Source organism: Acanthaster planci, linkage group LG05 (assembly GCF_054643075.1).
Source record: "Acanthaster planci isolate LZ-2023a linkage group LG05, COTS_SCS, whole genome shotgun sequence".
Taxonomy (NCBI): Eukaryota; Metazoa; Echinodermata; class Asteroidea; order Valvatida; family Acanthasteridae; genus Acanthaster; species Acanthaster planci.
In genome coordinates this window covers 21,699,939-21,715,166 of record NC_141781.1, presented here as the reverse complement: position 1 = coordinate 21,715,166, position 15,228 = coordinate 21,699,939, and the positions used below count along the sequence as shown (strand labels likewise).

General features: G+C 42.5%; 1 protein-coding gene across 2 annotated transcripts in view; it reads left to right on the top strand.

Moving 5' to 3' along the window:
* pdzd2 (PDZ domain containing 2) overlaps positions 1-15,228 on the top strand; it is a 68,500-nt gene that overhangs the window by 34,723 nt on the left and 18,549 nt on the right. For both annotated transcript variants that reach the window (XM_022254561.2, XM_022254563.2), the window contains 8 exons: positions 4,051-4,273; positions 4,708-4,781; positions 6,597-6,691; positions 7,721-7,863; positions 8,326-8,449; positions 10,849-10,981; positions 11,633-11,750; positions 12,631-12,686. In XM_022254561.2, coding sequence (XP_022110253.2) covers positions 4,051-4,273; positions 4,708-4,781; positions 6,597-6,691; positions 7,721-7,863; positions 8,326-8,449; positions 10,849-10,981; positions 11,633-11,750; positions 12,631-12,686 — 966 coding nt within the window. The remainder of the gene's footprint in view (positions 1-4,050; positions 4,274-4,707; positions 4,782-6,596; positions 6,692-7,720; positions 7,864-8,325; positions 8,450-10,848; positions 10,982-11,632; positions 11,751-12,630; positions 12,687-15,228) is intronic.

Below are 15,228 nucleotides of genomic sequence, written 5' to 3'. Positions count from 1 at the left end.
TGAAGGATCAAAAACCTTTGCAGCAAACCTTAATAGTACAATACAGTAAAGGAGAAAAAAATATCATTTTTGAATACTCTAGAAAGGTGTCTTTCATAGTTGCACTGAATTATTTTGTCAACCCAAACTGAAAAAAATTATGCTACTGTTGCAGTTATCTTTCACTGGACTTCAAACTTCCAAAAGTTGGCAAAGGGCAGAATTGTTGAGGAAATTGTTCCACGTACTTTGAATGCCTGAGTGCATAATGGTAGCTTCCTTCATACAAGTGTTGCAGTGGGAAAAGCCATGTGTTTGTAGTACAGTGTCAAGTGTTCACATCCTTCGTCTGTACTGCAAAACTATTGTTCATCAAAAGCATCCCTTGTTCTTTTTGATTGTAATTCAGGAAACGTCACCTGTTTCAAATGTTCCAGAAATGTTATCGCTAACTGTTCCGAGTCCTCATGAAACTTCTCATGGTGTAAGCAAGCCTTTGGTTGATTGAGTCCTAATCTCAACCTTTTTGGACAGTATGAAAAGTCCGCTTGTTTTGTGTATGTCACGATTAACGAGCGTTGGTTGTCAATAAGAGCACGGCTGACTTCCCCCCTCCCCCCCAAGAAAGTGCAAGAACGTGTGATGTGCTTGTCTTGCACCTAAGAAGCTGCTATCTGTTGAGTAATGATAATTTTAAACTTTGTCACCCCTAGGAAACCCCGGAATAAATCTCTCTCCTTGGCCTCAGCCCACCCCCCCTTGCATGTGCCACTCTGCGGCAAGTTCGAGTTTTTTGCGGTGGTAATTGGTCACATCCTCGTGGGGAAGGGCTCGCTTATTAGACGGCACAGCGTATCGGGATCACTGCCCTCAACCCCCCCTCCCCCTCTCTTCTTCTCCTTTGGCTTCACTTCTTAATGCTCCTGAGTGAAATTTCCTTCCTGCCCGAATTTTTTGCCACCTTAAGAACTTGGTGATTGACTTGCGATTCCACCCCTTCCTGCTTGAAATGTCCAAAGTATTTGTCTTGTATAAATGAGGCTTAAACCTTTCCCATGAGGAAACAAAGTCTGGACATTTCAGCAAAATCTTTTGGAGTTCAGCTTTATGACGAAAGACAGTTTGCATTGTTTGAATCCTCTGCTTGAAAGCAACTTTTAGGGTCACCCTGAAAACAAGCATGCAAAGGGATCATGGATCCGGGGCAAAGTAGACCAAAAAAGGTTCAGAAGGTCTCCTCTCCAATGGCATTACTTTTCAGAGGATGCTCAATTGCAAAAAGTCACCAACAGCCCCCTGCACCCCAATCAAACTCACAAAGTCTACGCCCGCAGGTAACTCCTGTATTGCATTTCTCCCATCGGCGGCAAGGGGGAACGGAGGGGAGCTGAGTTGTGTTAAGCCAACAAGTTGACAAGGATGTCACCTGTCCACACACAGGAGATGATGATGTTGAATCAGTCAGGAACTCCTGCATTACAGGTGTGCCGATACCCGGTAGTATTTGGTCAAGCTCCAGGCTCTACCTACATGTACCTGAGAAAGTTTGTCAACAGGTTTCCTTCCAAAGCTGATCATTGAGGTTTGTTGTCAGTAGCTCTCTGCAAATGACAATTTGAAGTTCTGGAGATGAGGAAAACCCTCCCCTGCCTCCCCAGTGTTACAGTCAGTACCCCCTGAAGACCATCACAAGATCCCACAAGACCATGATGAGACCAACACAGGCTGTTCACATAGACCGTAGCAAAAACATTCCTTTGTTATTGTCAACCTTGTGACCTGTGACTGATCTTGGGACTGATCTTCAGTCTGGTCTTGTATCAGGTCTTGACTACAACACAGTGAGGACCCAACAGATTTGCTAGGTTCCCGCCATCAGGTTTAGCATTCCTGTTATGGGTCCCTTGTTGGAACAGTGAATTACTTGTGCGGCTGTCTCACAGCAGCAAATTTTGTACCTGTGACTAGTTTTCATCTGAATTTGTACCTACCCAAATTTAATATCTTTACAGTCAGTGGCACTGTAAAGTGAAGGTGTACAACATCAGTGATGCTTCATGTATGCAAATCCTCTTTCTAGCTTTCACCGCTGCCATGGCATTTGTCATTGGTCCCTACCCCCCATCACTCCATTGGTCATAGACTGCCTAGAATCTCAGTTGAAGATAAATGTTTGGTGGAATAGTTGTGAGTCTTTACTTTGTGAGCCAATCACTGAAATTGGATGCATGCATCTGCTGACAGCCCTTATTTCATAATGTTTAACCTTGGAACTCTGGGCACTGAATATGCTGGCCTGATTGAGCCTACTTGCTTCTCTTGGAGAAGTGGAGCCCACAAACTGAAACTTTATTGGCCACACAGTGACAGCCACCAAATGACCTGTCATTTGTCATTTCAGAAGAGGCATCTTGATATTCAGAGCTCATCCCCCTGTATGCCTTTTCCTTCCTCTGGATTACCACCTAGGCCTGATCTCAGGTAGAGGGCCTTGTTAAGTGTTTCAGCTCCCTTGAGACCTATGTGCTTTGAAGACCCACAGATCTCTAGGATTTCAACTGTTTCCCATCCTTTCCCCTCCTTGTTTTAATTAAGGTTCTTGGAGGACAATTTGGAAAGAAGCATTGAGCCCTTTGATCACTTGATCCCCTTAAAAATTCTTATAAAGCCTGCTGAGTTGATTGGTTAATTAGAATAGGTGCCAAGAACAGGCCATCTGCTCAGCACAAAAATGTCTGCTTAGCAAAAATGGGCTACCAGCTAAAACATCACACAAAGTGTATTCCTTGCGGCAGGTTCTCTGCCGAGTTTCGCTAGGTGCGATATTTTCCACTGTACTAAGAGCCAGCTTGCAGGCAAGAGTTAGCCACAGTCTTAAGTTCACGTGAACTCAGGATGTGCGGAATATACTTGAGTCAACCATTTGGAACTAAACCTTGCATCATGTTTCTTATCAGCAGTTCTCACCAGCTTTGTTTCTTGATTGAGACTGCGATTTAAGAAGTAAATTATATGGGGTTGAAAATTTGTTACCCACTAGACTTAAGTGTCAGCAAAGGAGTTGACCGCTTACTGTCATCAAGCCTACTGTGAATGAAGGGTATATCAACATATGGGGGCCAAATTGATATTTGTGATGACAATGGTGACTTATCAACTCACCAGAAACCATAGTGTTTGGAGGAAGCAGACCCTTTGACTTTCATCCTTACAAGAATATTCTGTCTAGCAGGCAAGGCTACTTGAGAAGGAAATGCAGTCAGACACAAATGTGAAAGAAATATTGGGAGCAGGAGAGCCACAGGATCTCTTCCCCTCCATTTTGTGTCTAAAGTGAGATATTGTATCAATCAATGACTGCGAGAGAAGTAGCAGTGGACTGCAGAGTTAAAGGGGAAAGAAATTGTCTTCCCCTACCTCCTCCTCAAAGTTAAAATGGTTTTCTTACATATGAGAGTTTCATGGTGTGATAGTGCAAGGAATTCTGATTAGGCTGGTTTGTAGAGTCTCTTGAATTTGGGATCTTATGTTTATACCAGGCCACGAGTTTCATGTGTGTGTGAGCAGTTGTTTTTGGTTGCCTTGATGGACAGAAAAGACCGGATGACTTCCTGACATTGTTCGTCCCATGGAAGTTAGGTCTTGTGTCTTGGTAACCCTCAATTACACCGTTGATCTTTGCCAGATGTGATAAGTACCCTTGCACCCCTCCTCAAAGGACATGTTGAGCAAACACGTACCTGTTTGTATTCTGGAAATGAGGAATTTTAGGTACATGTACATGAAATTGCTCAGGATCACTGTCATAATGATTCAATCACCCAGCTGAGATGAAACACACAGTACATTCCAAAGTGACTTTTTGCGAGATTCTGAAGTACCGGTAATTAGTGAAGTTAACCTCAGTTGCACTAGACTTCCTGAATCTTCCCTTCTACTCAGTTTTCAGAATGTTTTTGGCAGTTGAGTGGCCATAACTTGCGGTAAAAAGCAAATACAAAAATGTAGTCTGAATAGTGGATATTTACTACTACCTTCTTTGTGTGTTTTTTTTTTCCATTTGACCTGCAGCCTGCAAGGATTGACAGTCCCAAGCTGCCCAAACACCTGACTGGCCAGGTGTCCGCTAGCCCCACTGTGGTGCAGCAGATTGCCCTCATCAAGGGGGCGTACGGGAAGGGGTTGGGCTTCAGCATTGTGGGTGGTGAGGACTCAGCCAAAGGCAAGATGGGGATCTTTGTCAAGACTGTCTTCCCAACAGGTGCTGCTGCGGCAGATAACAGACTCAAGGAAGGTTAGTTTGCCGGGTATTTTTCTCCTGCTGTTGTCGATTTTGTTTACTCATGAAGAAGCAAGAGTGTGGAATCTACCCCTTCCCTCACATGACCCCCTTCTCAAAATATCAGTAGCACCATGGTACCACTAACCTCTTATCTAATTTTCTTTCAAGTTTCAACAACATTCAAGACTTAATGTCTAGAACCAGACTTGACATGTTAGTGTTCTCATTGACAGTACCTAAGGAAAGCAATTTATGAATGGACAACGGTGTTAATTCGTTACTGGGAACAACCAATTGCTCTGGTCCTCTTAATCAAGTCTTTGGTCAAAAATTGGAGATCTTGAATGTCTCTCAAAGTTTCTCTCGCAGAGGTGAATTCTGTCAGAGAACTTTGCACACGATTGTGTACATTGTAGTAACTATTTCATTGTTTAATGTTGTGATAGGAGATGAAATCTTGGCCGTGAATGCAGACTCCCTGGAAGGAATGACCCATAAGCAAGCAATCAACAAGTTCAAGGTATGTCTTGCTATAAAAGGTCCTTTGTTTTGTTATTATTTTGTTAAATTACGTAGTTTCCATCTCAGCGAACAGAAGTTCTTCACATTGTGTTATCTGAGATGGTCAAGCGTTATAATACCATGACCATTTTTCACATGAGCCGAAAGTGATTCCAGCCACTTCTGAAGCTTTGGCATAGTCATTTCGGTTTCAGGTTCCAGCAAGCGCCCTGCCTTTGGAGTTCCTGGCTAAATTTTTTTTAATCCTAGTATTATCAATTTTTAGAGTCTCTTATGAGCTCTTCAGTCTCTGAATCATCTCACCTCTCGGCAGTTGCAGAGAAGTTCAGTCACATCATCGTGTTTGGTTGTTTAGTTGCCATGGCAACACAACACAGGATGTAACAAAACTGAGCCCCGTGAAGGAAGTGCCTTGTTTGGGGCAGCCAGGTACGACTGCTGGCTGGGTTTTCTGAGACTGAACCCTCCTCCCTTTCCCCCTGTCGAAACCATAATGCAAAGGACTTAAAAGTCAAGCCTGTCCGTATCTCCCGGTTTGTTTTTAGCAGAACTTCAAGAAAGCATTTTCCAGAGAGATTCTGGGTGAATTCTCAGCTCTCAGACATGGGCCAATTGACCAAATGGCCTTGTAGATGTTGTGAAGCAGAGCACACTCGTCTGGCGTGACTAACTGCAATAACAAGGAGTTGTTTCCCCCACTTTTTGCTGTCACGTCGAATTGGAAAGTTACTTGAAAGGGCATCCACACCCACGTTCCCCTTGGAAGGTTTCTTGCGATGGAACTCTTCCTCTTTGTGTTTGTTGCTTTTAAAACAGAATTTCACTCAAAATACGACAACCATGTCATTCATTCAGACTTGCAGCATCCTTAGGTGGTAAAAGTTATATTAATATTTGTTTTTAACCTTGGCCCCATTAAAAAAGACCATATGCAAAGGCCATACATTCTATTTTTCTAGGTTGTAAAGTACTAAAATGCTTTCGGTCATTGAAATGGACGGCTTATATGTGTTATTGGAGTGCTGGACGTGTGTCATGTATATGGCCGTATGGAATATCATTCCCTCTCGATATTTGAATGTAAACAACAACAGGACTTAGCACTTTGCAGGCCATTTACAAGGAACTGTTGGGTTTCAAACAGAAGTGTTGACTTTGGCGGACATGGGTAAAAGCTAAAGGTTTTCACTTCATTTGTGTTCTAGACAGAGTCATCGTTTCACTTTAATAAGCATTTTTATGCATGTAGATGTGTCTGTTGTCAATATCATACATCGATGATTTATGCCCCTGCATGAATCTGCTCTGCGTTGACAATCCCAATCAATTCGCAGGTACCCTGTAAGGAACAACGTCTCTAATTGATGCTCTCTCAGTGTTATGTAATCAGAAGGGTGTTTCTGCATACAGGGCAGTTCAGGCCACTGGTTCTTCAATTACTGTCTGAGACAAAGTTGTCAGCACATCTCACTGCGTCTATTGTTTTGTCAATGGTGATTTGACATGACAGCAAGTTAATAACGATGACTGGCCATTGCATGTACTGACTGTGGAAGCCAGTGGGGAGCTCCAGGTCTCAAATGTGAGACCTTGCAGACCTATCAAAATGGTCACAGATTTATATCATGAAGATTTCCAATTTTCCAGCCCTCTTTTTTCTTTGAATTTCCAGTGTTCGAAATCATTCTGATTATTTTTTTTCTTTTGCAGTCCAACTGTCGCGTCAAATTTACATCTGTGCACAAACGAAGAAAGCATCCCAAGCTTTAACCGTTACATCATTCACTGAATTCTTGGAATATTCTATTAATAGCAAATCAAGAAAGGCATCGTAACACTGACAGTAAGAAGCCGACTCGTTGGGAAGACTGCCACACCCACGGGTAGCCCAGTGGCCCCGCCCAGAAGGTAAAGGGATAAGCTTTTCATATCTCTGACACCACCGGAAAAGACACCCTTCTCTTTCCCCCCACCACATTAGCACCCTTCCTGCATTAGGCTAATTCATGATTTCCCACTGTTACCCTGCCTATAAAAAAGAGATCCCCTCTCTAGCGCATTATCCTTGGTGTAGATGTTAAAGGTACCCGCCCACGAAAAATTGGCTTTTGTGAAGTAAGAGGGTATGTACACTGTTCTTGGATATTGAGTTTGTCAAAAAAGGCATGGATGTGTCAAATTTGCAGACCTAAAATTAAGGAAAACAAAAAAATAAAATCTTTTGTCTGCTATTGGAGATGTTTACGATGTTTAGTCATGTGTGCAATCAGATCCCTCAAAATGAGTACACTATAAATTTGAAATTTTTTTTTCTATGTGCTAAGAGCATTGTCAGTTGTTTGTGTTGACATATAGCTGGGTTTGGCATTCTGTTTCCTAACAGCCATTATCTGGATGAAAATGCGGACAAAACCTGGGCAAAAGATTGTTTCAGTGCCCGTAACTCTGACATAATTCAGGCAACTTGTGAGTCATTTTGCTGGGCAGGGCCCCCTCCATTAACATTGAGCCTTCCTGCAGTGAATGGATGCGAATCGATTTATTTGAAGCGGATGACGCCAGGTGAAAGCTCAGACTCTGTACCTTCTACACAACACACTCTGTCAAGGTCAAAAAGTGAGAGAAATGAGCAAGCCTTTAAGTATCGCTGGGGCTGTAGTGCCCAAGTAATTATTCAGTGAATTTGTACACATTCTGATGAATGTCAATCCTTGTCAGTCTACGGTAGTGGCTGTGGCAATCTTCCAGTTCGTAACAGGGAACAACCTTTCTCTGCAAAATAATGTCAAACTTTGCTCTGGAAATTGTCATGTTGTAGTCCCGTAAAAGGCATGTAATATGGTTTTCAGATTACTGTGGGAACCATGGTCGTATTATGCCAACAAGAACTGTAGACTCTGGTTATTGATATCTGTCCTGACCTCTCTCTGCTCCCAGGAAAAGGTCTCGAGCTGAGGGTAGCTTCAAAGATGCGGACAGGCAATACTCCCCAGCCTCCTCCAGCTCCTCCCCAGACCGTGCTTCTATCATCAAGGAGGTCCCCAGTGTCAAGGTGACCAAAGAGATTGTACTGCACAAAGGTAATGTCAGCTCACCCTTTTTGAGGTGTGGAAGTACACAAAAGGATCTTTAACGTTTAATAATAATAATAATAATAAAGCATTTATAAGGTGCACTATATCTGCAAAGCATTCAGAGGCGCCGGTCTAGGTGGAAAAATGAAAAACTCAATGGTGCATTCATAGTGAAAAAGCTTGTGAGAAGAAGAATGTTTTGAGATGATGCTGAAATTGCTTGATGTCATGTTCTTGTCTTAGATGATCCGGGAGTGAGTTACATAAATGTGGTGCAATTGTAGAAAATGCAACACTGAAAAGTGCAAGTGTTTGTCAGAAGTAATGAAAGGTAGAAAAGCAATATTTAACTCAGGTGAACACGTTCACCCATTAAGTTGTAGTGTTAAAAGCTTGGAAAATATTTCTTGGAGTGGACAAATCTTTATTTGATTTTTAATGTTTTTATAATAATTTCCATGTGACCAGAGCAAGGAGTGAGTCTTGGCATCGGCGTTGTATGTCTGCCGGAGCCTGATGCCAACAATGAAAGGAGGGTCTATGTCCAGCACCTTGAGGAGACCTCACCGGCCAAGAAAGACGGCCGACTGTGGTAAGCAGACTCGGTTTCAGGCTGGCTGCCATTTTCAAGGAACTGTTTAGCAGAGAAGTTCATTAAGTACAGGAAAGAATTGTTAAGCTGAAGCAAGTTACCACCCGCGACATCAAGCACTTTGTATTTTCCTGTAAGTTGGTTATTTGGTGAATCTAGCTCAACTGTTACATTTGCAATTATAAAACACCTAGGTATTTTACTCATGACCTGCTCTCTGAAAATTTGACCTGACACCAGTTTGGGGGGGGTGATCTACATCACACAATTGTTCGAGTAATTTTTGCTGAGGAATTTTGTCAGTTAAATTGCCCCACTTTTTCATAGGCTGCCTCAAAAATCTGTCAAATAAGTCTTTTGTAAATGCTGAAAAAGTTTCAAGAGGTCATTAAAATTTGGTAGGCTGGTTCCTGCAAATGTGCCCACTGGCCTGCCACCAGATTGTGTAGCACATTGCACAAGTTGGCACAAGTCTTGTTCTATGACCTGTCAGTTATTTCTGTCCAGCTATCCAATTAGCAGAGACAAACAGCCTCCAGCAAGACAGTGCCAATAGCGGATCCTGTGGACTAGAACCATTGTCCTGAAATGGGACATTTCCTCTAAGTATGTAATCCTTGTAAGGATGAACAAAAATTAAAGGGACTCTGATGGCCTGAAATATCGACAAAGATTGAAAGTTAAGAGGATCTTACCATTTAACAATAAAATGCAAGGAACTTAAGGCGTTAGCTTTCCTCATACCTCAAACATCTCATTTCCTGAGAGCTTTGTCGAGTTTTCACTTCGTGTCCTTAAAGGCTCTTGAAATATTAAAACTAGACAAGCCCATGAGTCTTTCAACCACACCAAATATCTTCTGTTCACCATTGCAGACTAAATTCAAAAGTCATGCAACCTACTCAAATGCTCAGTGTTTTGCAGCAATTGCAAATCATATCTAGCATATGATGTTGCATAGTGGTTGGTGAATAGTGAAAGGGCTTGATGGGTTCACTCGAAGAGGGCCCCCTGTGGTTTTCAACAGTAACAAAAGGGAAATAGACAAACTCTCACTGTCTTAATATTTTGTTTGGCTAGTTTGTAAGTAATGTGTAATGGGGTATACCAGTAGTTGCAGAACATGGTTACTACAAAGTTGCATGAAAGGCAACTGGGGAATTCAGACTTCAGGGCTGGACACTTATTTGGGTGTGGAACCAATGTAGCTTCAGGGTATCCATGCGCATACAAGGGTTGGGGCCCAGTGTAGTGCCAGGTACCCGTGACTGATTCACTGAGATCCTTGAAGTCTTGGGGGAATGAATTAAGGCTTAGGCATTGGTGAGGTTTGACATGGGAGGGGCGCCTAAGGGGATGTTGTAGGGGAGGCAGCCAAGTTTAGGACAGGAAATGGGGTCTGCATAATAATTTTTGGCTTGTCTCTCTTATCTGTAATTATGCCTGTCACATCGCCTGACATGCACTGGCCAGATAAGGTGGTTTTTGGAAGGACTGAGTGAAACACTTTTTGCAAATTTAGGGATTGTTTCTGAACTTTCCCACAGGCCAAAATGCACTGTTTAAGGATTTAAAAAGTGGAGAAAACAATATAAAACTTAATGTAAGATGAGGCATGTTAAAAGACACATGAAAATCTTTATCATAAACAATAATCCTTGTGTTTGAAGAGAACCAGGGTATCTTCCAGTTTAATACAGACTCCATCCCCCCCCCTGCTTTCAAATTTCCTAAGCAGATTAACTTTAGGTCCTGTAACTAGCTTGCACAGGTTTATGCCGCTGCAGGTAAGTGTAGGATCCAGACAGTCTCTACTTGAACTCAGAACCTCTGGAAATGAACAGATTTGGTGCAAGACAAAAGTGTATATTCTGGATTTGTGAGCATTCCCTATTCATTTTGAAAACTGCAAAGTCTGTGGAGACCCTGTGATGAGTCAGATTGGGTGTGTCTGCGTATCATGCCCTATCCAGTTTCAGGAAAGCGAATACCATTCAAAATTACGATTATTACAATATCAGTAGTGCAATGAAAGGTCAATTGTAAAGAAAAATTAGGAAAGAGATGGCGTTTAGGATATACATACAGAAATTATTGCAAATAGGCACGGTGGAGTCTGCATTAACCAGCTGCTGATAATGTAATTATAATATGGCAATTTCAAACCACTAACGAATGTGTTTAATTAAGTCAGTTTAAAATGTAAAAAAAAAAAATGACCTTTGCCATGGCAAAATCCCATTCAAGTTGCACCTGTTTGCATTTTTTTCCCATCTGAGCAAGTGTTGTCCACAGGTGCTGTGGAGAAATCATTGTTAACATTTAATTTATATGGAAATTTTTACATATCTGAAATTTGTCTTGAGGGGGGTGTTTATTTTCTGCCTGTTTTTAAACAGCCGTGGATCTCAGTTGCTGGAGGTAAACGGTGAGGACCTACGCAATGTCAAACTACAGGGGGCGTACAAAGTGTTTGGTAACATCCAACCTGGCCCGGTTCAGTTGAAGGTCGCAAGACACCTGAATGAACAGGTATTGTGCAGATTGCTTCTAAAAATCCATTTCAGGATATTTACTCACTGGCAGGTAGTGAACATTAGTCCGTTGACATGTATGTGGATAAATTGAAAAGTGAGACATCAGTCTTTAGGACTTAAAATCTCTGTTTGGAAAAAAATTACTTTTTTACATATTGTGGATGCAAATTACGTTTCACATGTAATTATGCATAGGGTTGTGACCTACTTTGCAGTCTTTGGCAGAGGCAGAGTCAAGTCAATTATTTCAAATACTCCTCACAATGGCGTCATGAGCATTCTCCGTAGATGTCACAGCCATACCTCACCTGGGATTTAGGCTTTTCAAAAGTGGTACGCAGACAAACAGAATCATTGGGGGTGACCAGCTTTCACTGAAGCCGTGCTGCCTTTGGACTTTGGATAAAACTACTGCGGCTGTGCAGAAGAATTTACTGAACTATGTGTAATGCCTGTAGAGTTAATGTCTCTAAGTTTTACGTCACACTTGCGGTATGTTAACAGACCAAAAGTAATCATAGAAATCCGGCACCCCTGATTAATCAAATGGAAATGGCACAGTAAAATTCACAGTGTGAAACATCCTTACAGGCATGTACGTGTTCCATTTATGGCTGTCAACTTTTTTCTTACGCTGTAAATCCAGGATTGTGAAGCTGAGATGGAGAAGGCCATGGAGATGGTTGCATTGTCAGGGCAAGCAGATGATAACAATGTTGACAGCACATCAGAAAGTAGCAGCCCACGACAAGACACTCCAATGGGTAAACTATGTCTTTCAGAATTGTTGGCAATTTTAACCACTACCAGCCGGGGACTCCGAAATCGGAGCCGTATGGTTTATATGCGTGGCCGGGGTCTCCGAACTCAGACAAAGGAAACAGGGCCCTGTAACAAAAGACCGCACTCCGAACAAAAGACCAGGCTGCTGGGCATTACAGACATTTTTCACTCTCAAAAGTGGTGATAATCCAGCGTTATTTTGAAACTGTTCACCAGGGTTTGGGGCATTGAGAGCAAGCGGATTACCACCGGGGACAAAAGCGCTCCACCACCGCAGCGATGAGCCACACAGCACTGCTGCACGCTAATCTGGCCCCTATTGAAAAGAGGTCAGCAGTGCACTGAGCCAGGTTCGTGAACAAAAGACAGTTGTATAACACCGCACAATCTGGGCTCTGTTTACAAGGCTGCAGGCCTGGCTGAAATACTCAGGCGTCAATGAAGGTCACCTGTCAACTTAGAGTAGTGCCTACAGATTACTCTGTGCGGCTATAAATGACCGTTAAATGGAATGATAAATTTTTGAAGGATTTTGAAAATGGAAAAAATGATAGTCATGCCGGCCCAGCATCATCAACGTTGAAAAATACCCGGCACGAAGTGGTTAATAGCCAATAATAGCTCACTGGCTGATTTTACCAAGGAAAACTACCAATGTTTAGTAGATAGGTCGTTGGTCTACTACCGGCCTGTCTCTGCCCATAAAGTGTGTCTTCAACAACCATTAAAAGTTGTCCCCTATGCCCCCCATCAAATCCTTTTTATTTTTTCCTTTTAAATTGACTCCCACCCAGTGACCTTACAGAATGCTTGAAGTACTTCATATATTTGTGAGGGAATACCCATTTTCTCCTTCTGCAGAGGTCGAATCCCCAAATGCAGAAACGGAGCCTCCACAGCCTCCAGCCAGACCCAAGGTACGGTTTCAAGTAAATCCATTTTCATCACATCCCAGTCTGTTTACGCTTTCTCAGTCTTTGCAGTTGTAGTGTGCATTTGGCCATGAAATTTGGCCATCTCTGTACGGATTAACCATCATTATTTTGAATAGATTAACCAATTGTGCACCCCTTTCATCATTTCAGTGTTTCCGAGGCAGTGTGTTAGGCCTCATGTTTAGGACTCTAATTAAATCCTTCCTGAGTCTCTGGTTTTGGTGACATAGACTTGAGTCACAATAAACAAGTAACTCCCCATTGATACATGATCAGATATTGATCTGCCAAACATTATGACTAGGGTTTGTTTAGCAAGAACTCGGTAGGGGATATCTTGTGTTGGAAGCATTAAAAAAAATTGTGAGTAACTAGGCACTCACCTTAGGCCTGGTCATACCAAAGCAAGTCACTGTGACACAAACACGGTTTAACGGCATCTGGGGAATATTATCAAGGCCATGTACAAGTCAGTTTCAGCTGGCTGCCCTGATAAGAGACACACACCACGCGACCTTGGGTGATTCCAGGCAGAGGATCACCTGTGCTGCAAGACCGCAACAATCTGGGTTCCCGACCGTCTCGTACTTTGCCCTGCCCTAGGGGTACAGAGGGTGTTTTTTGCGAGGGAGGGAATTCGCCAGACAGCGGCCCAGTCTGCTCCCTGCTTGATAACCATCACATGTTCTTCCTTCCCGCCTCAGACCTGCAAAGTCCCAGCAGACTAGCTACTCCCCAGAATTTTTCTCATACTAGTAGTGTACCCCTTCCCCCTGAAGGTTTATGATTTTTGAACAAGTTAAGACGGTACATGGGGGATTACAAAGGTGCTCGTGCAGACTGATGTGATGACAGAGTTCAATTTCCTTGCACTCCAAGTGGGACCTCTGTTTATGAACATTTTTTTGATGTACTGTAAATGTTCAAGTGACAGCCTGCCCAGGTCACTCAGGGACAAACTGCAGCAGGCATAAGGACTATGGTGGTCTTTTGTGTGGTGGTTTTTCTCATGTCATAATGGACTTGGTGCATAGATGAAAGAGGGGGCTTTGCAGACGTGGCCATTGGGCAAGTGAAAGCCTCTGATATGGCTAGTCCATGGGTGACACCATATCTGGACTTGGTCTCCATTGAGGCTTGTAGCTTGAGAGTTATAAACTGAGCCCTCCAAGTTGAGCCCTACACATTCTGTGCCACTCCGTTGTCTGCCATAAAGAAGGATCCACTTGTCCCACATCAAGCCAAGATCTTACACTGTCTGTATCTGGTTAATATGTAAAACCAATTTGGAATACAAGATAGAGTCAAAGACAGGAACAAAACAGAGAGCTAGAAAATCCCCCATGTGTTTTCGTTACCAAATTATATTTTTATGGAGCGGTGATCTTGTAGCCTGATGCGTACACGTACTGGTATAGCTTTGCATATTGTCTGCAAGGGGTAGAGTTTCACTGAACATGAGTTATTAGACAAGATGCTTTGTCAGCATGTTGTTTTCTCTCTTTGCTGGTAAATTGGACAGAGATAGATTTGGCACTAGGCGTTTTTTTCTAACAAACTGTTGCATCATTTCACGTTCTGTTCCTTTTGCACCCCCTTTTTCTCTTGCCTGCATTAACACTACACTACATTAACAGCGAATCAAACGTGTACGATGGGCATCAAGGGTATGTTTGCATGCATGCAAGTAAGCAGTGTCTCACAGCGCAGTGTTTTGTCAAAGTCCACTGCACGCCTGTCTCAAGTCACAAGCTTTTTCTACCCCGTTGCATGTGAAAAAACTTGCAATTTAATGAGACATTAACTGGCTATTTTTGTCTTGAAATGGACTTAGCTGTAGTCCTGTGGAAGATCAGTGCTTTAAGAGGTATCAGTCTTGCTTTGCAAAACAAGAAAAGGGGTGGGTTAGCTTATTACAAGTGTTTATTTCTGGAGGCTGCATTGTTGCTTTGCAAACTTCACAGCTTTTGTGTTAGTAGCACAACAAGTGAGCTCTTCTGTTCAAACATGGATTCATCGTGGTATTCTAGTCCTGTCTCAATTACTGGGACTGGAAGGTCCCGTTGTGTAGTCCCATTTTTACTTTTTATGAATGCAACCTTTTCTTTGTGCTGCCACTGCTTATTAAAATGTACAAGAGATACGAATGAGAAATGCATACGATTGTATGTTGAACAAGCTTCAGTGTTATAGAGTAGAAATACTGTTAGATATCTACTTTTTGTCAAACCACTGAAATGGAAATATCAGTGGTACTCTTGGAGTGGGAATATATTTTCAAAATTAAACAATCGCTATATAGTTTTTATAGGCAAAATTTGTTTTCCACTTTCACTGAGTTGGCTTTTGGCATTGGTAGACTTAAGATGCTAGCTTTAGCCCCTGGCTTAAAAGAGTATCAAACCTGTGTTCAATTATTTTTCCTGAAACACGTCTCAAATTTCTCAGTTCGCAATTCCAGACCCCCATAGCTTTGCCTGTTTCATGTCTCCCCGGTGTTGTTGGCACCATTCCTGTTTGAAAC